Source organism: Vitis riparia, chromosome 4 (genome assembly GCF_004353265.1).
Source record: "Vitis riparia cultivar Riparia Gloire de Montpellier isolate 1030 chromosome 4, EGFV_Vit.rip_1.0, whole genome shotgun sequence".
NCBI classification, from domain to species: domain Eukaryota; kingdom Viridiplantae; phylum Streptophyta; class Magnoliopsida; order Vitales; family Vitaceae; genus Vitis; species Vitis riparia.
The window spans coordinates 9662700-9689340 of NC_048434.1; the positions used below are offsets into that span (position 1 = coordinate 9662700).

Sequence of the window (26641 nt, forward strand, 5' to 3'; positions counted from 1 at the left end):
GTGAAGGACTATGGTTGCAGAAACTGTTGGAAGAACTACGCATTACAATAGAGCTCTCCATTAAACTCTATTGTGACAACAAAGCTGCCATTAGTGTTTCTCATAATCCTGTTCAGCACGACAAGACCAAACATATAAAAGTGGACAGACACTTTATAAAGGAAAAAATTGAGAAAGGGATTATTTGCATGACTTATATCCCTACAAGGGAACAATTGGCAAATATTTTCACCAAGGGGTTACAGAAATCAAGCTTTGAAGATTTTATTTGCAAGTTGGACATGATTAATATCTATGATCCAACTTGAGGGGGAGTGTGGAAATCCGATATAATTTGAATGGTGATTTGTAGGATATTGAGGGAAAGATTGAGGCCCCAATTGTGGGTAATTTGTGTGATTTTAATTTTTCCATATTTGTATTTTTTTTTCCTTTTTTGTTTGCTCTCTATGTATATGTTAAATAGGGATCCATTTGTGTAAAAAAATACAATTTTGAATGAATATTAGAAAGATTCTTAGTTTCTACAATAAACAACACTAAAAACCATAAAATTTAGATTAGAAATTATTGTACCACAAATTTTCAAAATTCAACTTCTTACCGTACAACAAAAACAAATATGAACTAATAATCATCAATTCCAATGATTTTTTTTTTTCAATTAGAACTCCAAAACACAATTCACATTCATCTAAATATCCATTGAAATCAACAATTCCTATTAATTTTGAAAAATAAAAAGTTAAGTTTCTTAGCAACCAAGCATAATTAGAAATCATGATCATCATCTAATTACTAATTTCCTACTATATTACATAATTAATCACTACAAAATTTTTATTGTGGTAATAAATTATGACATTTTGGGATACTTAGAAATATGTCAAACTACTATTTTTTTTAAGCTATTAGTTTTCAAATTAAATAAGAATAAATATAATACTTTATTTTACAAATGTTTTTAACATGTAAAAATAAATAGATTCAATGTTTAACAATATTCAAACATAAATATAAACGAACTTAATGCATAACAACATTTAGATGCTAATAAAAAACAAACAACACTTAATAGCATTCAACTCTATTAAGATCTTTAAATCAAATGTAGATCTATTTAGATCAAACAAAAAAACCAGACACCGTCTAAGTTTTTCTTTGAAATCTTCCTACTATCATCCAGGGCATCCCTATGGACCACATTCCTGTCCCTGCCACTCCCCAAAAGTGCATTTGGTAAATAGCAGCATATTCAAAGACATTGCCTTTCAAGAGCACTTTAAAACTATAAATATATGAACATTCAAGCATATGGTTATAAAGAACTTGAAAAAAGCTACAACTGAAATGTTTATATATAAAGAACTTGTCAAAAAAGATGCATATATGTAAAGAATGAAGAAATATTAAAAATTGAACTCTGCCAAAAGCACCCAAAACATAAACATATATTAACAGGTAAGAGAAGTTTGGAAAGCAGCAAGTTTTCTCAAAAATATGAAAACACAGAAGCATGCATTTACAAATTTAGAAACAATAAAATATCACCAGACATATATAATTAAACAAATAACACAGTGACTGACAGTAAACCCACGGATTCCAGCCATGTATTTTTCATTGACATTCATAATAGCACATCTACAGAAAATATTGAAAGCATTTCCTTTAAAAATTTTCGTCACTCAAAAACTATCAGAACAAAAAATCAGTTAAGCCAAAATATAACAATTGGGAGCAAAGTCATAGCTTAAAGTCTCATATTTTGTATGAACAGTTTGAACACTCAATAGAATTCCCTAATCTTTACATATTTCTACAGTATACACAGCATAAGAGAAACAAAGACATCATGATGGCTCTTCTATATATATATATATATATATAGAGAGAGAGAGAGAGAGAGAGAGAGAGAGAGAGAGAGAGAGAGACCCCTAGGTTGATGGTTATTTCAATGAAACCAAAAAAAGTGGCTACACAAGTACAAAGGCAATGGGCAGATTGCAATTAGTTTAGCTTTCTTATTGTTCTAGGCAAACACTTACATGCACCAGCTTATCTTTGCGCTCATTTTGTCTTAAAATTTCATAATCGTTCCCATCACATACATCACAAATGCCACATTCATGTTTGATTTTGAAATGTATTCTCTTTTTCATTGAGCGTTAATCACACATGCACATATGCTCTTATTACAGTGCAAGAGTTTACAGTGACCTTCTAAGATGAGAGATGAATAGAAATTAGAAGGAAACAGAAATGGAAATGAAGAAGAAGAAGAAGAAGAAGACTCTCTCTCCGTTTCTGATCAAAAAAAAAAAAAAAAAAAAAAAAAAAACGAAGACTCTCTCCGTAAGGGGAAAAAAACAAAGGCATATCAAAAATCATAGGAATCTGGACATTTCTACAATCTCCTCCTACAAGAAGCAAGCACATAAAAGTACATAAGACATACACTTAAAAGTAGAAATCAGACTCAAATTTTATTTATTTTTAATCAGAAACGACAAATGTATTAAACTATGGATAAGAAATACAAAAGAAAGATGAGGAATCCACCCAAAAATACAACTAACTAATCAAAAATTATGTTTGTTCAATAGATAAAGAAATTGGATGCAAATTAGAGGGTACAAAATTTATTTAATGGTAGCCATGATTGTGGAATAGCATGAACATAAGGACTTTTAAAATTTTTAAATTAGAAAACACCATCAGAATAAAATTATTTGACCTAGAAATAAGATTAACTTATTTAAAAACATGGCAAGAATATTTACCAGGTGGCGATATCATAGTAGAAGGATCCAGATGTCCAGATATAACAGCACTAATCAAATTCATCTCTTTCACACTTGATACAGATCTGTGGTTATGGAAGGAATCAAACTTGTCTGCTGAACATGCAGGGATTACATGCACCACCCGATTATTTTCTCCTCCCTCCAAGCCCTATAAAAAAAAATTATAACCAAAACAATTTAAAAGATAACCCAAAAGAACATATAAGATTTTCAATAAAATGCACTCAATATGTTAAACATACCCAAACCAAAAAGTATGCATTCTTTTTTCCTAGTTTGGATTCGACTCATTCAAAAATTTAAGTAGGTTTACCTAAAGTTGATTATTTTGAAATTTTCTTGGCTATCAAGAGAATAATAGACCAGCTGGTGCAAATGAAAGCTATTCAATTTTTTCCTTTTGCTTGGTGGTTTCTGCATCAACAATTTAATGGAACCCATTAGGGTTTTTCTGCACAAATCAACAAGGTTTAATTATCATTTTCTTTTGAATCACTCCATGCGCATCCTGTCCAGATAACCACAACACTTAAGAGTCACCATCATCCAGTGACGGTTTAATCCTGAAGATAACCATGTATGGCATTCAGTGGCAATCCTCATCTCTCAACTTCCATCCAATTGTTAATATTCTTTTAGGGCAACAAGAGGTAAGATGATGGCACACCATATATGGCAGTTCAAAACCACCATGAGTGAAAAAAAATAAATATGCAATTCTCTTAAGCCAAATTTGAAGTGCTCAGGTGAAAAAAATGGTGTGCAAGCACTAGCCTCCAATATTTCAAGAATACCTAGGAGGCATATGCACATTGGGGATGATGAGAGAGAGAGAAAGAGGAAGAGATGGAGATGTGTGGTCAATCTGTGTGCTGGGAAAGAAACCAGTAGAGATGAGGATGGGTAGTTAATCCATTTGATGGGCCAGAGATAAAGAGAGACAGGGATGGATGGTTAATCCATTTGATGGGGCAGAGTAGTTGCAGAAAAATCAACTGGTGGTAAGAGATGCAGAAACAGATATTTGTTTAAACAAGTAGAATAGATGACTGGGTGGTATCAAAATCTACAAGAAAATATGATGGATCTTCACAAAGTGCTAGAGCTTCAAAATTGGGAGTTCATGGAGACAAGAAAGCAAAATAATACATAAAGGCAAATGAAGCTTTACCAATAAATAGTAATGGAATGAAGATCATGAACATATGATATTGCAAACAGATGGAGAGATTTATCTTCCAAGTAATTCAACAAAATTATGTCAATTAAGGTGTCGTGAAAAAAAAAAAAATTGATGAAACCAATTAATTAGTTAGTGCCTATTGAAAGCAGTAAAAGAAAAGAAGGCCTAGAAGGAGCTCTGACATATTTGAAGTTCCACGATTTAACAGAACCTGTGCTTTTGACAACATCGAATGTTACAGCAGTATTTGCATTATCAACTTTCCACAAACACAAACAGAATAATATCTTAAGACCAGAGATCCACTAATGGAAAATCAAAACTGTGAATCCTAACATGATATAGTGTGTGTTTGTTGTGTGTATATGAGATAGAGAAAGAGATAGACCAATGAACACCGGGCATGGTTGGAACAATGAAATAGGGAAAGGGAATGAGAAATCCATTCCACTCCTCATTCATTATTGCATTTGTATTACAATTAGAAATAGGAAAAGAAATAAAAAGTTCATTCTCATGGAAACCAAAACCCACTATTGTAAGGATTTTGATTCATATCATATAGCAGTTTACCTCCTTCCTCTTCATATTTCCATTTCTATTCCCGCATACGAAGCACACCCTAAGAGAAAAATCTATTAGAGAACCAATTGGCTTCATAGCTAAGTTGTCAAACATTATTTGCATGTGTGCGTGTGTGCGTGTGTGCATGTGTGTGTGTGTGTGTGTGTGGGTGCGTGTGCATGTGTGTGGGTGTGAGTGTTTGTGTGTGTGTGCTCGTGCACGCGCGCGCGTGTGTGTGTGTGTGTGCATGTGTGTGTACGTGTGTGTGTGAAAGAAAGAGAGAGAGAGAGAAGACATGGACCATGGAATACCATTAGAGAACCAACTTCCCTGGCCAACTGATCAAACATTAACATGTCTTTGTGCCCAAGCATTTAATGATTTAATTCACAGAAAATAGGAAGGCTAATAGCAAATTCTGAAACACTTATCAACCAGTTGGTTGTGGAAGATGGAGTCTTTGGGAAGAAGGGGAGAGTTTGAGTAAGCAACACTCAAATATAAGCTCTCTAATGTCAATCCAACCAAAATGAAGATGTTGAATATGCAAAGGAAGCTTGCATTGAAGAATATGACAAGATACGACTGGACCTTGACCATCATATGCACACAAATTCTCAATATCCTCTCTAAATAACTGTGACAACCCCACGATAACATATTCTGGAAGTTAAACATAAGAATGACAACTAATGTCTCATCCACAAATGAATATTTAACTAAAAAAAATAAATGACTTTAAATTATTCCAATATTCAGAAAGAAAAAAAAAGGAAAACAAAAGCCTAATTAATATTTCAACAACTGTCTGCGACATGTAGAATTAAAAAAGGATAAATTTCAAGTTGGGAAAAGCAACAAAAAAACTACAGACCCACGCACATGCATACATACATACATATATATATATAGAACACATATGGAGAGACAAGGAGGTAAAGAGAGAGAGAGTATTGTATCACGTACTTGGCTTCTTGAAGACAATCCATCAATCGAATCAACCTTGGCACCACTTGCTTCCAATAGTGACTGCAACCTATCCCCAAAGTTGTACTGAAAGTAGGGTAAAAACATTAATCACCTACTACAATCATCCCAAATGTTTCCAAAATCAATATACAATCTTGAATCTGCAAAAATAGCATGAAAAAAGAAAAAAAAAACAAAATAGAAGGGGGGAAAATCCTGTAGAACTATTCATTTGGATGAAGGATGTGGTGAATGAATGATAAAGCGATGAAGAGATGAATGAAAGGAGAAAGGGTTGAATGAATGGGAGGAAAAAGGAAAGGAAAGGAATGAACAAAAGAAAGAAGGAAAGAGAGAATGAACAAATGTAAGAACAACCAAAAGGATGAATGAACGAATAAATGCAAGACTGAATGGGTAAATCATATAATGAATGAACGAAATTCTGATCAGAGTAAGCATGCCCCCTTCCATAGAGCACACTGAATCAATGTCCTAAAATCCAGATAGAACCAGACAGCAGAACCATCCACATAAGTCTAAAATTCAGTGTTTTAAAAGATGGAGCAGACAACACAGTGAACCATGAATCCACCGCTTTTCCTGATTAGGGCTGACACACAAAAACAAAAAATTAACTTTGTAAGTTTTCTTTTGTAAATCATGTCATATTTATAGTTTTAGCAATTTGATTCACATTTCATGATTTCCTAGATCTTTTTATTTACCAATCATGTTTTCTTTTCTTTTTCTCTCCTTTTTTCAACTATTTGTGACATGGCTGTCCAGTTGGGCCAAGAGTTTGGACAATTTGGCCTTGATATCAACACTTCTCCTGTCTGACCTTTGGTTTGGCTTTTAAAGCATTACTCTAACTTAGAGCTTTACTTAATTTTTTTATAAGGGCAACGGGCAACTTTATGTACCGTTATTATTATCTGACAGATGCACTATTTGGCAGACATGACACCATGGGAGAAGCATCAAATCAGAGCAATGTTCATAGAAAAGCATTGGTTCATAGAAAGTTAAAGAGGTGAAACTGTACATGACCAAGAAATATGAGCAAAGAATAAAAAACTGATGTCTCCAGAGTGAGGGAATCAACATGTAACCTTGTGTGCAGGTTCCAACAAAAAAGTGCATCCTTTCAAGCAGTTTTCTCTAGATATAGAGTCGCCAACTTTGACAGATACGCCTCCGCATGTCAAGGTTGGAACATAGCTAGGAAAAGGAACAGCATCTAAGGTTATCAGCTTGATCAGAACTCATCTCCAATGAAACTTCATGGTATCATAGTCCCATAACAAGTCAGATTAAAAATACACTCACTCATTGCAGCTTGGAATTTCATTTCGAATATTCTTTTCTGCAACAAACTGGGTATCATAATGAATCAATTAGTTACAAAATAAGAATATACGTAAAAACACCTATCAGTGCCTTTACCATTTGTCTATTTAAAAAAATTCAATAATGTAGCCAAGTATCACAAATATGTTGAAGAGCTGGCATGCAGTTATATACATCTAAAATTGGTCTCCAGAGCCAATTGAGTGTTTAATTACATCAAACAAATCAAAATGATTCCTGATAGTCCGTTATATATATGTACAATGAAGGATGAGGAATCCTTCCAAAATTTACACATTCTGATCAAAGAAGAGATGGAGAAGAGTTCTCCAGAGAGTACAGGATTATATACAGCACCCTCAAGAGGGTAAAAAATCTCCTAAAAAATGAAGCCAAAGCATAGAACCTCACTTGTCAAATGAGATCAGCAACAATATTAGTTGAATGAGGAGCCCAAGAGGAAAGGCAGTCCAGGATACATGCAACATCTAATATTTGATGCAGCAACCCATTGTACCTCCAAGGACCTCTTTCTAATTTAGCCACCCAAGATGACAATAGGGCAAAGTTCCCTTCCACCTGTAGGTTAGAAAGGGTTAAGGGCCCTAGCTTGCAGCAAGCCCTCTATAGGCTAAAAGCTCTGCCTCAATGGTTAAACCTTCTCCTGCCGGTTTTGAAAAAAGTCTAACTACAATACCATTATGGTCTTTGGTCACCCTTCCAATCCCCAGCTGACATGGGTGTCCTCAACCACACCCATCAAAATTTAATTTGCACGAACCCACTGCAGGTAGAACCCAACTAGGGAGCAGCTTCCTTTCTAATCCTTTTGATAGGAGTGCCCTCAAAAGCTGTAATAGTAAAGGCCCAAAAGGATGAATAGAAATAAAGTAGATCCCATATGGTCTATAAGGTCCTCTATTTATCCTCAAAATAAATAAATTAGAAGCATACTCAGAATTGTTCAAGAAAAGTAAATTTTTTTTAATCAGAAACAGAATCGTATTAAAAAAAAAAATGAATAAAAGTACATGAGAAGGATGAGAAGTCCTCCCCATAGTTTTTTTTTTTGATAGGCAAAAGCACAAATATATTAAAAAGGGAGCTTGAAAGGCAACCCAAAGTATACAGGGAGTATACAAGAGAAACCTAAAACAAGCAACAAAAACACAAACACTCACCGGCCCTCAACTAGAACCCAACCAATCCACAAAGGAAAACAAAGATAAAGGGCCTACACCTATAGAAGAATTAGCCCAGGATAAGAGGTTACAAACAAATGAGTTTTTCAATCTTTGAGTCGACAAAGCCTCGTTATCGAAGACTATCCTATTTCTTTCCCTCCAAATTGTCCAAAATAAACAAAGAGAAGCTGCCCGCCAAACCTTTCTATGATTCTTATCCTTGAAAGAGACATACCAACTTAATAGAATGTCTCTCACCGAAAACGGCAACACCCAATTGACCCCAAAAAGAGAAAGCAAGAGATCCCACAAAATCTTCGTCTTAGAGCAGTGAGCAAGAATATGGTTTATCGATTCCTCTTCAACGCAACACAAGCAACATCTATTGGCTAAGATCCAGCCCCTCCTCTTAAGCTGATCTTGAGTAAGGACCTTCTCCCAAGAAGCTTCCCAAGCAAAAAAGCTCACCTTTGAAGGAACATACGGACTCCAAATGATATTACCCGGAAACGAGACTGCACCGCTATGATCAAGGGACTTGTAAAGCGATTTTACAGTGAAAATCTCGTTTTTCGTCCCTCTCCACTGCATCCTATCCTCCCCATCAGCCTCCAGCCTCTTCCCTTGAATGGACGATAAGAGTCTCTCCACCTCCTCCACCTCCCAATCGTTGAAAGGTCTAAGGAAAAGTGGAGACCACCCTCCCACTTCCCCCATTGGATCCCAATAGTCCGCAACCCACGCATCTTTAGACCCCGCTAAATCAAACAAAGAGGGGAAAGCCTCACAAAGGGGGGTATTCCCGCACCAAATATCTTTCCAAAACCTCACCCTTTTACCATCCCCCACCGAGAAAGATACATTATTGTGCAAAAGCAACCCTTCCTTGCTGATTTCCTTCCAAAGCCCAACCCCATGGCCCTCTCTAGCCCCACAAGTGCTCCACCCTCCTCTTTCCACCCCATACTTCATACTAATAATAATCTTCCAATATGAATCTCCTTCAACCGCATAACGCCAACTCCATTTGCACAAGAGGGCTCTATTAAGATTGGATAGATTTCTAATCCCCAATCCACCCATCTTTTTATGAGTACAAACAACAGCCCACTTAACAAGATGGGGCCTCTTCTCCAACGCTCCCCCTCCCCAAAGAAAATCCCTTTGAATTTTCTCAAGTCTTAGCTTAACCACTCTTGGCATGCGCAATATTGACATAAGGTAAGTTGGCATGCCCGCCAAAGTACTCCGGATAAGGGTGAGTCTTCCTCCCTTAGAAATGAATTGCCTCTTCCACAAGGCAAGTTTCTTCCTCATCCGCTCTTCCACTCCGTCCCAAACCTTCACAGACTTATGTGAAGCTCCCAAAGGGAGTCCCAAATAGGTGGAAGGGAGAGATCCCACCTTGCAGCCCAGTTCAGCTGCCAGCAACTCAGCATTCTCCACACAACCCACCGGCAAAATCTCACTTTTGTTCAAATTAATGCGCAGTCCGGAGGTGGCTTCAAACCACATTAATAACCAACTTAGAAAAGTCAATTGCTCTTGAGAGTCATCACAGAAGACCAAAGTATCATCGGCAAACAGCAGGTGCGTAACTTGGATTCCGCCACCTTCCCTTCCCCCTACCCTGCAGCCTGAGAGAAAGCCCCCTCTCACTGCTCTGTTGATGAGACTACTTAAGGCCTCCATTCCTAAGACGAAAAGGTAAGGAGAGAGAGGATCTCCTTGCCTTAACCCCCTAGAACTCCGGAAAAAACCGAAAAGAGAACCATTGACCAAAACCGAAAACGAGGCAGTGGATATGCACCATCTAATCCACCCAATCCATTTCTCCCCAAAACCCATTCTTTGCATCACCGATATCAGAAAATCCCAATTAATCCGATCATAGGCCTTCTCTAAGTCCAATTTACACAAGATCCCACTTTCCTTTCTTTTCAGCACGGAATCTATGACCTCATTAGCAACTAATGAGGCATCAAGAATTTACCTACCTTCAACAAAGGCATTTTGGGAGGAGGACACCACTTTACCCACAACCTTTTTCAATCTATTGGCTAAGACCTTAGCGAGCAGCTTGTAGAGACCCCCCACCAAACTGATGGGTCTGAAATCACTCAAGTCTTCGGCCCCACTCTTCTTTGGGATTAAGACTAAGAAAGTGGTATTCAAGCTTCTTACGAATTTTCCCCTCTCATAAAACTCCTTGAAGAAACCCAAGACCTCATCTTTGACAAAATCCCAACTGAATTGCCAAAATGCTAGAGAGAAACCGTCCGGACCAGGGGCCTTGTCCCCATTCAGGTCTGAAAGAGCCAAAAACACCTCATCTCCAGAAAAGCTCTCCTCCAGCCTGGCTGCCTCTTCATCCCCAATGCTGTCAAACTCAATATTGTTGCAGCAAGGACGCCATCCTCCAGGATCTGATAAAAGTTCCTTGAAGGCCCTCACCACTCCCCTTTGAATGTCGTGCTCTTCTGATATCCAGGTACCATTTATTTTTATCTTCTTCAAGCAGTTCCTCCTTCTGTTCGAATTTGCCATCTTGTGGAAGAATCCCGTGTTCTTATCGCCTTCCTTCAGCCAAATTTCTCTCAATTTTTGTCTCCATGAAATCTCCTCCATTAAAACCCATTTCTTAAATTCCTCCCTAGCCTCCTTTCTCGCCTCTAGCTCCTGCTCATTTAAAATTCTGAGATGCTCCTGATTATCCCAGTAAGATACTTTATCCAGAGCCAGCCCTTTGTTCACCCCCACTTTGCCAAAGACTTCCAAATTCCATTCCTTCAGCTTAATTTTCAGGGCCTTCAATTTCTCTGTCAAAATGAAGCTATAGGACCCACTATAATTAAATCCTTGCCACCAGCCTTTCAACAACTCCTTAAACCCCTCCTCCTTCAACCACATATTCTCGAACCGAAATGGAATTGGACCTCTCCTCGTCCCACCCCCGTCTAACAGGATTGGGAAGTGATCGGAAACCGGTCTTGGGAGAGAACACTGAGACGCCCCACTGAAGTGATTCTCCCAATCCTCCGAAATCAGAAAACGGTCCAGTCTGGACCTTGACAGACCATTCAGCCCTCCACTCCACGTGAATAGCCCCCCATGGAGAGGCAAATCTTTTAAAGCCAACTCCTCAATCACCTCCGAAAATCTTCTCATAGACCCGGTCAATCTACCTTCTCTACTACGCTCATTAGGAAATCTGACCACGTTAAAATCCCCACCAATACACCAAGGGTCAGACCACAGCCCTCGAATGGCTCCTAGCTCTTCCCAAAACAACTCTCTATGCCATTTCATGGTGGGTCCATATACTCCCGTGAAGGTCCACAAGAAGCCATCTTCACAATTTTTAAAGCGACAGGAGACTGAGAAAAGACCCACCTCCATACCCATTAACTCCAGAACCCTGTTATCCCAAAACACTACTACCCCACCGGCTGCCCCCCTTGCACTCAAAGCACCCCAGCCCAAGAATCTTCCCACTCCAAGACTGTGAACAATTCCTCTGGACATGTCTTGAATTTTGGTCTCCTGAAGACACACCAAATCTGCTCTTTGTGACCTGATCAAAGCCTTAATAACTTTCCTTTTATCCCTATCGTTGGCCCCTCTTACATTCCAAGATATGATCTTTATCTTCATCTAAGGTTCGAGGTTCTGTCCCCACCATCTCTGCTCAGAGATTTCTCCTTCCTCGCCCCTTTATAGTTGATGGACCACTCTAATTTCTTCAACTCACGATCAAACTTTGTGGACCCCGAAATGTCTTTCTTAATGTTCTGCTCCCTTCTTCTCTTATTCCTTAGGAGCAAGTTCAGAATTTCTCCTTCAAATCCTTCCGTCGAAAAGCCCAGGAACTTGCTAAATCTCGCCAGGCAACTATCATCCCATCGACATCCTCTTCCTTCCAATTCTTGTAATAGTACCTCGAGCTCATCCCCCCTTCCTTCGTCACCCGAGTGTCTCTCTCCCTCAAGGCCCATCTCCCCATTGCAACCATCTGCCAGAATAATGCTAAGAGGGAGCTGCTCCTCTCCCTCACTCTCCGAGATCAAGCCCGACGCTACCCCCTCATTCGTCCCCGCCCGATCGAACCCAGAGAAAGGAGTAGAAGGAGAAATTTCCCGACCCCCCACAGAAGACGAAGATAATCTGACATACCTGGAAGCTTCATCACGCAGCACTTGATCCATTTTCGGCACCGCAAGGGCTTCCGGCTGCGACGCAGCTCTCAGAATGTCGACGATGGGATCCTCCACTATAAAAATCTGACTCTCCGAGCTGCAAATCTGAGCCGAAGGACGAGAGCCCGGAGATGCTTCCCCACGAAGAGAGACGGCATCACCAGAGCCTTTCTCCACGCCTGGTGATTGTGCCCTAGCTCGATGGCTCACGATACCATCCCCATGTAACAAACAACCTTCCGCTGTAACAGGCCCTACAGGCCCAACACCATCTCCCTTCTCCCCGCAAGAGCCATTGGGCCTTAAGTCACAGCTCAACTTCCCCTGGGCTTCTTTAAAAGACCCCTGCCTTAGCCCACTTAAATGAGGGAGACCCAGCAGCTCTCCATGGGCTGGCCCTTTTGGCCCGAAGCTAGGCCCACACGCTGGGCTTTCCAGCTTATTCAAACAGCAGTCGTCTCCCTCTTTGACCTGTCCATCAGCTGACCCTACTCTGCCCACCACTACATCCCCTGCCTCATAGAGCACAGCGGGACATGGGGTATAATCACCTCCACAGGCTGACACGACACTCTTTCCCTTCTGAAACCTCAACTGCTCCACCTTCTCCCTTTGACTTCCACACCTGAGGTCACCAACAGTCCCACCAGCCTCTTCTTCTTCCCTTGAGCTACCTTCCCCGCTGAATCTTCCCGCCGGCACCACCTTCGTGAACCAGGGAGAAGACTCCCACCAAAGCTGAACGGAGAAACAACCCGACCCCACAACAATATGGACAGTGCTGGGCAACTCCCTGTCCACGCACCTCACCAGTAGCCTAGCCCATTGCATCTCATGCAAAGAAGATTTATCCTCGGCTATGAATCCTCCACATTCATCTCCAATTCTTTTAAGCACCTCCGAGCTTCTTAAATGAAGAGGTAGACCCATCACCCTTACCCAAACATCTTTTGACGTTGGTTCCTTGCGAAGACACCCCACCTCAGGGTTCCATCTCTCCAATACTAGGACATTCTCCTTGAAGATTCTTAGACCTCTGTCTAAAACACGCTCAGCCTCAGCTGGAAACTCGAAGTCAAAAAGCATTAATCCTCTGCCTAGCATGGCCACCCTCAGATTCCCCTTCAAGGCCCAACATTTTGGAGCCCAGCTTCTAACGAACTCCATCTCAGGGCAAACAGATGATCTAGGACCCCACCAGCCTACCAGACACTGACTCATTTGTTCTATTCTTCCACGCACTTCTCCTTCCCCCACCTCTATCCAAATTGACTGGCCTACCCTTCCCGGGCTTTTCCTAACAGCATCAGCATATGATTTCAGCTCCGCCCCTTTCTCCCTCCATTGGACCTTCGAGCCCCCTTTCAACCTCAGCAAGTCCTCTGGCCCTTTATGACCCTGCAAGCCACCTAAGGGGATCACACCAAGAGCTCTCAGCCTCTCGGCCAAAGAGTTCCAACCAAAAGACTGACCCTTTCCCTCTGGGACAATAATGCTATGCTTCTTTGAATCAATGTCGCAAACTGAGCAGAAGATGAACCTACCTGCCCCGTTCGATCGGCGCTCCAACCTATACCTTCTATTCTCCTCCTCCCAGCCAGTAACCCAATCACTATTGTTTGCCTCTCTACAGCAAACTTCCACTCCATCTAGTAAACGTCTTAAGCTAACCTCCCCGAATCTAATCCATGAGGAGGCCCCTTTGCTTCTCTCCCAAATGCAACCTTTCAGCTTGCCTCCCAACTCCTCAATCAATACTTCGAAAGATTTAGCCTCCACCACGAAACTACTTCTTCCTCCCCTTAATCCACCAACTCCACCCCTTGCTCTCATCTCTCTCATCTAAGCTGAACTAATGTACTAATTAATGGAAAGTTGCAACCATGGACATATGAAATATTTGGAGAGAAGTCCTCCCCATAGTTACAAAAACAGATTAAAAAAAATGGCTAAACTCCACCACAATACAAGGAGACCTAGCCAACTGGTATGGACCAAAAAGAAATACAAAAGCCTCTCCACTAGCCCACACAAAACTCCTCTCATTGCTATTCAGCCCCTTTTGTTCTACACACCAAGGACTAGTCAAGCTAAACAACATTGAGAGGAATGTCTTTGAAAGCAGGTTCACAAGAAACCCAAAAAGAGAAATAAAAGTGGATTAGATCCTACATTGTTCAACAAAAGTATTATGGCTACTACCAAACATATTTGAAACTCTTTTTTTTTTTTATAGCCAAATAGAATATTGTTGAAAAATGTCTAACAAAAAAAGGGGGTGCACCCATGAACATAGGGAGTACAAAAAGCACACAACAAGAAAACACAATACAAAGAAAAAAAAAATACAACAGACCAAACCACCACCTACCCCATTGTCAAGAAATCAGGAAATTGGCAATATATGTGGAAATCGCCTATGAATTTCCTCTTAGGGTAAAACCGCGAGTCTCAATCAATCGTAAAGTCAATCCACTAATTATGAAAAGCAAGTAAATAAGTTTACATAATCCAGACCCAACCTTCTTCCAAGGGGTTTATCTACCTAACACCTACCTTTTTATTTCACATCTTTGATGCAACTCCAAGTGCTCCTATGCTGACACCTTAACAGTAAGCTAAGAGATTAGAACAAAGTAACAACCATATATTTTAATAGGTACATCATTAGAGAATTTTTAACATAGGTATTTATAGGCAAGCCCTAGGTTTTTAGGTCAAACCACAATAGGAAAATGAATAATGTGAATTATAGGGTTTTTTTTTTCATATTTTAAAATAATTATTTCTCAACAACCAAGTTGAGTGCTTAAGTGGCCTGTTTGAGCACTTGAGTGCTCAAATCCAAAAATTCTTCTATTTGCATGTACTAGTTGGCTCAAGCACTACTTTGAGCAATCAAGATATCTAACCACTTTTCTTAACCCATTTTACGTCTTGATGCAATTTTTATACTGCCATAATCCTACCTCAAACTCCAAACCACATACTTATCTTTTTTTTTCTAAATAATCACTATAACATAGCTTTGTCTGATCAAAAAAAAAAAAAAAAAAAAACTATAACATAGCTTTGAAGTCGATCAGTCCCTTAGAAATACTTAATATCGTACCAGTGCTTATTTGGAGCAAATTTGTCAACCTAACTAGCTAATCTAGCACACTAACAAAACCCAAATTCATTTTTATTTTACTAGATATATATAGTGGAGGTGGTCAATTTAACTAAAATAGCTGAAGTTTTTTTGTTTGTTTCAATAAATCATCAACTTTGTTAACCTTCAAGATCTTTATGTCTATAATTTGTATATAATCTTCACTTACATTATAAATTCAGAACTTAAAAAAAAAAATTGTGTGTTGTTATATTGCTCTTCAATTCTCCAAAATGGTGGTTAAATGATTCTTTAGTTCTAATTTGGATTTTTATTTTAATTATACAACACAAGAATGGAAACACTTCCATAGCCCTTGTCTAGAACATGTGATCTTTAATATATGAAAACATGATGTTTGAGATCCAATGGGATTGCATGTCATCTTATTTTTCTCAAGACTTAGACTTGGATCGTACTGCATGCATCTATTTAGTTGAATATGGCATAACATGTGTCTCTTCCTTAGAAAATAACTGAAAAAGCAATTGGTCATAGTCCGATCTATTGAAGGGGAAATGAAATGAGAAAGCTGGTGATGTAGGACAACCTTAGGATGGTTGTCAATAAGAAAATAGGTGGACTAGGGCTTTCAATCTTTTAGGATAATGAGAGGAAGAAGGAATAAAAATTATGATAGCAGAGAAAAGTAAAATAAAATATAGGTAAAGAAAGATAAAGAAGAATAAATAGCAACCTTAGAGTCTCACTAAGCTTCTAAGGGTCTCACCTAGGAGAAAATCAATGGAATCTCACTATTAAGAATTGTAAGGTATACAAAAAATTTAAAAAAAAACGAAAAAAAAAAGATAGGTAATATTATTGATCATCAATCCTTAATCTTATTTTGTATCAAACTATGAAAACCCTAAAATTTGAATAAAACTATGAAAGGTAAAGCTAACCTATGTAATAACCAATTAGGAGTCTTATTCTCTCCCTAGAACCATTAAATCTTTTAAAAAATAATTAAAAGAGATCAAAAATATTTTTTCCTTGTAGGATTGAAGACTTACTTTATAGAAACGTATTATAATTAAGTTTATAATAAAGAAGACTTCTAAATTCTAAGAATTTGAAATAGCAAATTTAGAGTAAAAAGTCTGTTTTTCCTTCTTTTTAGGAGACTTTTAAAACTTCCCAAATTCCAAAACTTCCTTTTTCTTTTCCTTTTCCTTTCCTTCTTTTTCTTAAATACACCTTGACGGACTCATCCTCATCTGTTGGAGATAGGGATATAGATAATATTCAAAATTTAGACATATATATTTAGCTTTTCTGAGTTTGCATGTGCATATCTAGCTACATAGAGCAAAATCACGCAAAATATAGTAATTTTCTTTTATATAGGCAAACAAAGATGAAATATAAAGCACCCAATAAAAGGGGGCACATGAAAATAACAACTTATTTGTAAAAATATAAACCAATTCAAAGAAATTGAATCTGTATTTTCTTACTTTGAAAGGATTACAAGCTATCTTTTTATACAAGGACTTAGGTTGACTTATACTTCTAGAAAAGTTAAAAATCATATAATGATTTCCTGATTCTATACATAATAGTCAATAGTAGTACACTCTAAAAAAAAGGAACAAACATAATTCCAAAACTCTAGGAGATCTTAGAATTATTTAGTCAATTTCGGATCTCCTTTGATTTCTGCAAATCTGCCAACACTCCCCCTCAAGCCGGTGCTAATATATTCTGCATTCCAAGCTTGCCTAGGATTTGATGAAATGAAGAGCCCACCAATCCTTTAATTAGCACATTTGCCAACTGATTTAAGGAAGTAACATAAGGAGTGCAAATTGCCTCAAAATCTAGTTTTTCCTTGATAAAATGTCTATCAATCTTCTCATGTTTGGTGTGGTCATGTTGGACAAGATTGTGAGCAGTACTTATGGTTGCTTTATTGTCACAATATAATTTCATAAGACTCTTGACATTAATCTTTAAGTCAGGCAGGACAATTTTGATCCATAACAGCTCACAAATTCCTACTGCCATAACTCAAAATTCTACCTCTATACTTGATCTTGCTACAATCGATTACTTTTTACTCATGTAACCAAGTTTCCTACCACAAATATATAATACCCTATGGTAGATCTCCTATCCACAATGGATCCAGCCCAATTTGCATCTATATAGGCTTCTAAAGAGATTTCCTTTGCTTTTCAAAACAAAATTCTCATGAACTAAGTAATGAATGATGTTCCTTTTTAAGTAATGAATGATGCAGTATACTACTTCCAAGTGGGAGTTGAAAGGATTGTGCATGAACTAATCACAACAGTTACTGCATAGGCAATGTCAAGTCTTGTGTGTGATAAGTAAATCAACTTCCCTACTAGTCTTTAATAGGCACCACTGTCAACCATTAGTTCTTCTTTAGAGCCCCCAAGTTTGTGATTTTGCTCAATTGGTGTCTCTGCGGGTTTGCATCCTAACAATCCAATTTCCATTAGGAGATCCTTAATGTACTTGAATTGAGAAATAACAATCCTATCCATAGCTCGAGCTACTTCAATGCCTAGAAAATACTTCAACCTCCCTAGGTCTATAATTCCAAACTTTGAGCCAAGTAAGACTTCAAGTTGGTCATTTCCTGCAAATCACTACCAATAAAGATAATATCATCCACATAAACAATAACAGCAGTTACCTTCCTATTTGTGAAATGTTTGATAAACAAAGCATGGTCTCCTTGGCTTTGGTGATATCCCCTTTTTAACATGGACTTGGTGAACCTCCCGAACCAAGCCCTAGGAGACTGCTTGAATCTGTAAAGAGCTTTCTTCAACTTACAAACTTTATTTTCAAAAGCTTTTGTTTCAAAACCAGGCGGTCTATCCATGTACACGTCTTCCTCAAGATCATCGTGAAGAAATGCATTCTTCACGTCAAATTGCTATAAGGGCCAATCCAAGTTAGTTGTTAAAGACAACAAGATCCGAATAGTATTCATTTTGGCCATAGGTGCAAAGGTTTATTGAAAATCAATTCCAAAAGTTTGTGTATACCCTTTAGCCACAAGTCTTGCTTTGTGTCTCTCTAAGCTACCATCAGCATTATATTTTAAGGTATAAACCCACTTACAACCACAATGTTTTTCCCTTTAGGAAGCTCTTATCATCTCCCAAGTTCCGTTCTTTATTAAAGCATGCATTTCTTCATTCATGGCATCCCTCCAATTTTTATTCCCAAGAGCCCCATGAACATTTTTTGGACTCTCAATAGTGGAAAGATTAGACAAAAAAAAAAAAAAAAAGAGGAGACACAAACAGTGGAATGATACAAAATTGGAAGTGAGATGTTGGGTACACTTTCTAGTGGCTTTCCTAAAAGTAATAGGAATATCAAGGTTTTCAAACAAACCAGGAAGATTATCAAAATTAGTGGCTGTAACCGTATTGTCCATACCTGCCACAGGTTCAGATGTTTGGCCTTGTGAAGGAACAATGGACTTTTTCTTCCTTGCATACACCCAAATCTCAAGCTCCTAGGTTATCTGCAAATTTTAGATTGCTGAAAGACAGTTTCACCTTGATTTTCCTGATCAAGCTCATTAAAAGACTGAGAGTGTAACCTATTAGGGGACTGATAAAGCATAGGCAAAGTTGAGGGCATAGGCAGGGCTAGGGCTGAAGGAGACTGAAAATTAGGGGACTGATCAAGCATAGAGGACTGATTAAGCATAGGCAATGTTGAGTCCATAGGCAAGGCTGAAGTAGACTTAAAATCAGAAATAGATAAGGTGGGATTCCGGTCTCATTGTGAAATCCCATATTCCCAGAATTCTCCCCCCTGAAGATGGGTATTAATATCATAACTCTGATGCTCAAAAAATGTGACATCCATTTAGGTCAACAATTTTCTAGATGGAGGGTGATAGCACTTACCCTTTTTGAGTGGAAGAATATCCAAGAAACAAACATTTAATAGCTCTTGGATCAAGTTTACTCCATGAGTGATTGTGGACGTGAACAAAGGCCACAAACCCAAATATTTTTGGGAGAAGATTCCTAATTCCTTGAAAATAAGGAAATATTGAAGAAGGATGATCAATAGGGGATCTAGAATTCAAGACCCAAGTAGGCATACTATTCACAATATAAGTGGCAGCAAGAACAGCTTCACTCCAATAACTTTTTGGTACATTCATTTGAAAAAGGAGAGATCTAGCCACTTCTAACAAATGCCTATTTCTTCTTTCAGTCACCCCATTCTGTTGGCGGTATCAACACAAGAGAAATGATGGATGACTCCCTCATATTGGAGGTACTTAATGAGATTCTCATTGAAGTACTCTCGACCATTATCTAATCTTAGGGTATGAATATGTTAAATTGAGTGGCTACCATTTTATGAAATGTGAGAAATATCGAATTAACCTCAGATTTTGCTTTTAAGAGATACACCTTAATTGTTCGTGTACAATCATCAATAAATCTAACTAACCAATGAGCACCAGAAATATTTGACACACAAGAACAACCCCGTATATCAGAATGGACTAAACTCAAAGGAGTACTTTGTTTTAAATTACTAATCAGAAAAGGTACGCATGCTTTGCAAGTTCACACATCCCACAATGAGACTCGTGAACATTTATTTTTCCAAACAAAAAGGGAAATAAACTTTTCAAGATGAGAAAGAGAGGATGTCCCAATCTCTTACACCAAATCCAAATTGTTTCTTCATTACCTAGAGTACTAGAAGTTCCTAACACTTGGGAAACCAAGTTACCACACTTCATGGGTCATTTTAGGTAGTAAAGTCCATTTTTTTCCCCAGCATGTCCAATCATCCTCCTGGTTATGCAGTCTTGAAAAACAAAGTAGGAAGGTGTGAGACACACATTACAATTCAAATCCTTTGTAAGTTTTTGGATGGACAATAAATTGTAGGATATTTTTGGCACATGCAAAACAGAGTTTAACACTATGCTAGAAGATATATGGATAGTTCCTGTTGAATATAATGTATTTATAGTGTATAACCTTTCCTTGTTAATATAGGATACATGTATGGTAGTTAGGACTCCTAGCCTTGTATATATATATATTTCTCAATTGTAAGTAGATTATTACATTAATGAGAATTAAGGTCTTTCTTCTTTCTCTCTCTCTCAACATGGTATCAGAGCCAATGAAGAAAACCTAATTCTTTCCTGTTTCCCGTGTCATCAACTCCGGGAAACCTTCCGGTGACCGTGTTTCATTCCGGTCACCTTCCCCATCTCCCAATACTTTCCGGTCATTCGGATCGTCGACAGAAACAACTCACCGCCGGCGAACTTTTCCGGCGAACTTTCCGGCGACGTATTTTTCCGACACCGACCATACCAGAAGGAGCGCCTGGAGGAGATCTACAACTTTTGTGAAGGCACCGGCACCAACAAAGCATCCACGCGCCGCCCACGCGCACGTTTCCGTCCGGCAGCTGCATCTCACGCGCCGGCGCGTGAGGGCGCGTGAGGGATTTTCCGGCGACGCGCCTCCTCCAGCAGCCTCGCCTGACGCCGACCAGCCTCCCTACCTCCCTGGTTCTCCCATTCGAGCCCTGCACGTACCTCTTTGGGGATTTTGTCTCCGTCGGCCCTCCAAACAGTCTTTCCGGCGAAGCTCCGACTACTTTTTCTCCACTCCAATCCCTGCACGTGCCTTGGGAAGTGTTCTTCTACCTTTCTGGTGGTACCACGCCGCGATCTGAGGCCGTCTCCCTTTTTCGGTGGTGCCACGCCGCAATCTGAAGCCGTATTAGGGCTCTCTTCGATCCAAACATACTTCATTCTCCAGATAAGTAGATATGACTACTAAAATTCCATTTTTTCCGCTGTTATATCTGGATCTCCTATGATTACTTCGGAGAAATTGGTTGGCAGTGACAATTATCTTTCCTGGTCTGCCTCTGTTGAACTTTGGTTTATGGGTCAAGGATATGAGGATCACTTGATTACACAGGAGGCAGATATCCCTGAGGTTGACCGCGTACAGTGGAGGAAGATAGATGCACAGTTATGTAGTGTATTATGGCAATCGGTTGATCCCAAGATTCTTCTTCATCTTCGGGCCTACAAAACTTGTTTTAAATTTTGGACTCAGGCCAAAGGATTATATACGAATGATATCCAGCGTCTTTATAAGGTGGCTTCTGCTATTGTCCATCTCAGCCAACAGGACTTGGATCTATCTACTTATATTGGTCAGATTGCCTCTCTTAAGGAGGAGTTCTTGACTGTGATGCCTCTTACTCCTGATGTTGGGGCTCAACAAACACAGCTTGACAAGTTCTTCATGGTTCTTACTCTTATTGGCCTCCGTCCGGATCTTGAGCCTGTCCGCGATCAGATTCTTGGTAGTTCATCAGTTCCGTCCTTGGATGATGTGTTTGCTCGCCTCCTCCGTATCTCCTCCACTCAGACTTTGCCATTTGATAGCACTTCAGATTCTTCTGTGTTAGTTTCTCAAACTAACTCTCGAGGAGGCCGTAGTGGTACCCGAGGTAGAGGTCAACGTCCTCATTGCACCTATTGCAATAAACTTGGCCACACTCGCGATCGTTGCTATCAGTTACATGGACGACCTCCTCGCACTGCCCATGTGGCCCAGTCCTCTGATTCTCCGCTGCCTCAAGCTCCGAGCTCTTCCGCATCTCAGGCTTCTGTTGCCTCTGTTGCCCAGCCTGGTAATGCCTCTGCCTGCCTTACCCACACATCTTCTCTTGGACCCTGGATTCTAGATTCTGGAGCTTCTGATCACTTATCTGGTAATAAGGATCTTTCTCCTCTATTACTACTACCTCTACTTTACCTAATGTTACCTTAGCTAATGGTTCTCAAACTGTGGCTAAAGGTATTGGTTTGGCCCTTCCTCTGCCTTCTCTACCTCTCACTTCTGTCCTTTATACTCCTGAATGTCCTTTTAATCTTATTTCCATCAGCAAAATCACTCGTACTCTTAATTGCTCTATTACCTTTTCTGATAAATTTGTGACCTTGCAGGACCGGAGTACGGGGAAGACGATTGGCATAGGACGTGAGTCTCAAGGCCTCTATCACCTCACCTCGGATTCATCTCCTGCAGTTTGCATTTCCACTGATGTCCTCTCCTCATTCACAATCGTCTGGGCCACCCTAGTCTCTCCAAGTTCCAGAAGATGGTCCCTCGTTTTTCCACTTTATCGTCGCTTCCGTGTGAGTCATGTCAGCTTGGGAAACATACTCGTGTCTCGTTCCCAAAGCGTTTGAATAATCGGGGCAAAGTCTCCTTTTGAGCTTGTCCACACTGATGTTTGGGGTCCTTGTCGGACTGCGTTCTACTTTAGGATTTCAGTATTTTGTCACTTTCATTGATGATTATTCTCGATGTACTTGGTTATTTTTAATGAAAAATCGAGCTGAGTTATTCTCTATTTTCCAGAAATTTTATGTTGAAATCCAAACCCAGTTCAATGTTTCTTTCGTGTGTTACGCAGTGACAATGCCAGGGAATATTTTTCAGCCCCATTTACTTCGTTTATGTCTCATCATGGGATTCTTCATCAGTCTTCTTGTGCTCATACTCCTCAACAAAATGGGGTAGCTGAACGCAAGAATCGACATCTTGTTGAGACAGCTCGTACTCTCCTCCTCCATAGCAATGTTCCTTTTCGTTTTTGGGGGGACGCTGTTCTTACCGCTTGTTATTTGATTAATCGTATGCCCTCCTCTGTCTTACATGATCAGATTCCTCACTCCCTTCTCTTCCCTGACCAACCACTTTATTTCCTTCCTCCTCGTGTCTTTGGTTGTACTTGCTTTGTTCATATTCTCACTCCTGGACAGGACAAGCTTTCCGCCAAAGCCATGAAGTGTCTCTTCTTGGGATACTCCAGACTTCAGAAGGGTTATCGTTGTTATTCCCTTGAGACTCATCGATACTTTATCTCCGCCGATGTCACCTTCTTTGAGGACTCACCATTCTTTCCACCACTTCTGAGTCTCTTCCTGTTTCTGAAGTCTTGCCTATTCCCATTGTCTCCCCACCTGATGCTATGCCTCCTCGACCACTTCAGGTTTATCATCGTCGCCCTCGTGTCGTTGCTCCTCTCCCTTTTGCTGAGGCACCTGCTGACTCACTTCCTATCCCTTCGGCTTCACCTACCCCGGCTCTGCTTCTCCTAATGACTTACCCATTGCTGTTCGGAAAGGTACTCGCTCTACTCGTAATCCTCATCCTATTTACAATTTTTTGAGTTATCATCGATTATCTTCACCCTATTTCTGCTTTTGTTTCTGCTATATCCTCTGTTTCTCTTCCAAAGAGCACCATGAAGCTCTTTCCCATCCAGGCTGGCGACAGGCAATGGTGGATGAAATGGCTGCTCTGCACTCTAATGGCACTTGGGATCTTGTTGTTTTACCCTCGGGTAAATCTACCGTTGGCTGTCGTTGGGTTTACGCAGTTAAGGTTGGTCCTGATGGTCAGGTTGATCGCCTTAAGGCCCGCTTAGTTGCTAAAGGCTATACTCAGGTTTATGGTTCTGATTATGGTGACACATTCTCTCCAGTTGCCAAGATTGCTTCTGTCCGTCTGGCTTCTCTCCATGGCTGCCATGTGTTCTTGGCCTCTTTATCAATTGGATATTAAAAATGTCTTCCTTCATGGTGATCTTGCCGAGGAAGTTTATATGGAGCACCTCCTGGTTTTGTTGCTCAGGGGAGTCTGGTTTAGTATGCAGGTTACGCCGTTCTCTATATGGCTTGAAACAATCTCCTCGAGCATGGTTTAGCCGTTTTAGTTCTGTTGTTCAAGAGTTTGGCATGCTTCGCAGTACAGCAGACCATTCAGTTTCTATCATCATAACTCTTTGGGGCAATGTATTTATCTGGTTGTTTATGTGGACGACATCGTCATTACAGGCAGTGATCAGGATGGTATTCAGAAACTAAAGCAACACCTTTTTACCCACTTTCAGACCAAAGACTTGGGGAAACTCAAGTATTTCTTGGGAATTGAGATAGCTCAATCCAGTTCTGCTGTGGTCCTTTCCCAAAGGAAGTATGCTTTAGACATCCTGGAAGAAACTGGTATGTTAGACTGTAACCGGTAGACACACCTATGGATCCGAATGTCAAACTTGTACCAGGACAGGGGGAGCCTTTAGGAGACCCCGGGAGATATCGACGGCTCGTAGGTAAATTGAACTATCTCACCATTACTCGTCCAGACATTTCTTTCCTGTGAGTGTTGTTAGTCAATTCCTACAGTCACCATGTGATAGCCATTGGAATGCTGTAATCCGCATTCTTCGATATATCAAAGTACACCAGGCCAAGGTGTGTTGTACGAGAACAGAGGTCATACTCAGGTTGTTGGTTACACAGATGCAGATTGGGCTGGTTCACCCACAGATAGACGTTCCACTTCAGGGTACTGTGTTTTTATTGGAGGTAATCTAATATCTTGGAAGAGTAAGAAACAAGATGTAGTGGCCAGATCTAGCGCTGAAGCCGAGTATCGAGCTATGGCTTTGGCAACATGTGAACTCATATGGTTGAGACATCTTCTTCTAGAGTTGAGATTTGGAAAGGATGAACAGATGAAACTCATATGTGATAACCAGGCCGCATTACATATTGCATCCAATCCAGTCTTTCATGAAAGGACCAAACATATTGAAGTTGACTGTCATTTCATTAGAGAGAAGATCGCATCAGGATGTGTTGCTACAAGTTTTGTTAATTCAAATGATCAACTAGCTGACATCTTCACTAAATCTCTCAGAGGTCCTAGGATTAAATATATTTGTAACAAGCTTGGTGCATATGACGTATATGCTCCAGCTTGAGGGGGAGTGTTGAATATAATGTATTTATAGTGTATAACCTTTCCTTGTTAATATAGGATACATGTATGGTAGTTAGGACTCCTAGCCTTGTATATATATATATTTCTCAATTGTAAGTAGATTATTACATTAATGAGAATTAAGGTCTTTCTTCTTTCTCTCTCTCTCAACAGTTCCTTGACCAGATATAGAAGAAAATGAGCCATCAGCAGTTCTAACTTTTTCTCTACTAGAATAGGCAAATTATGTAGAAAATAAGTTGGAATAATTTGTCATGTGGTCAGAGGGACCTAAATCTATGATCCAAGTGTTCAAGTATGGATTATTAGATGCACTAAGGGCTTGGATATTACCTAACTGGACAAAGGAATAGGAAGACTTGTTCAAGTCTTGGGCAACAACTTGTGGTTCAAGTTGCTTCAAAAGATTTCTGAGTTTTTCCATTTCCTCATTTTGAACACATTCACAGGTGTAGTCCCTGAACTAAACCTTTCCTGTGGGGTGTCTATGGCTGCCACATGATGAGCCTGTGCGCCTCAAGTTGTTGGCTTTCCATCTTTTGAATGTTTTGGGGCTTTCCATGAAGCTTCCAACATTTATCTCTAGTGTGCCTAGACTTGTGACAATAGTCACACCATAGGCCATCCCTATCAAGCGGCTTTCTTCCTTCTGTTTTTGGTACCCCAAGTATAGAGTTAGAAGCCAACAATGCTGAATTATTTGGTGCAGTGACAATGAGATTCTCTGTACTTGAATTCAGAAGCATCATTATCCTTCTGCTGTCTTCCCCTTTCACATAGGCATGAGCTTCTTTTAATGATGGGAAAGGTTCTCTACTTAGCACTTGACCCCTTACTTGATCCAACTCCGGATTAAGACCAGCCAAGAACTCAAACAGCCTCTCAAATCCCAGAAAATTCTTCAGTTTCACACTATCTGCACCAGACTCCATTTCAACAGTTTGATACAAGTCAAGTTCCAACCACAAACTTCTCATTGTATTATAATATTGAGTTATAGTCATTGTACCTTGTTTGGTCCAATGAATCTGAACTTTTGGTTCATAGATTTGAGCAGCAACACCAATCTTTGAATAGCTTTGATTCACTGAATGCCATATTTCCTTGGTTGTAGGAAGAAGTCTCAATCGCCTACTAATCTCAGGCAAAATCAAGTTCAGCAACCAAGACATCACAGTTGAATTTTCAGCATCCCACATAGCATCTTTTGGATCTATTTCTTCAGGTTCTGCAATAGCTCCAAATTTATAGCCCATCTTTACTCTACTCTTTAAGGAATTGTTTGACAGACTGGAACCATTCCAGAAAATGAGTACCATCAAGTTTTATTGTGGTGATTTGAAGAGTGGGGTTATCATTTTGAAAAATGGTAAT

At 39.6% G+C, this 26641-nt stretch overlaps 1 protein-coding gene across 4 annotated transcripts in view; it reads right to left on the reverse strand.

Moving 5' to 3' along the window:
* The window catches only part of LOC117912180 (nijmegen breakage syndrome 1 protein), a 118483-nt gene that overhangs the window by 7977 nt on the left and 83865 nt on the right, over positions 1 to 26641 (reverse strand). For 3 of the 4 annotated variants that reach the window (XM_034826675.1, XM_034826677.1, XM_034826676.1), the window contains exons 6-9: positions 6856 to 6902; positions 6639 to 6747; positions 5521 to 5607; positions 2784 to 2955 (exon numbers count right to left, since the gene is read on the reverse strand). In XM_034826675.1, coding sequence (XP_034682566.1) covers positions 2784 to 2955; positions 5521 to 5607; positions 6639 to 6747; positions 6856 to 6902 — 415 coding nt within the window. The remainder of the gene's footprint in view (positions 1 to 2783; positions 2956 to 5520; positions 5608 to 6638; positions 6748 to 6855; positions 6903 to 26641) is intronic. The other variant, XM_034826678.1, reaches the window with a different exon arrangement.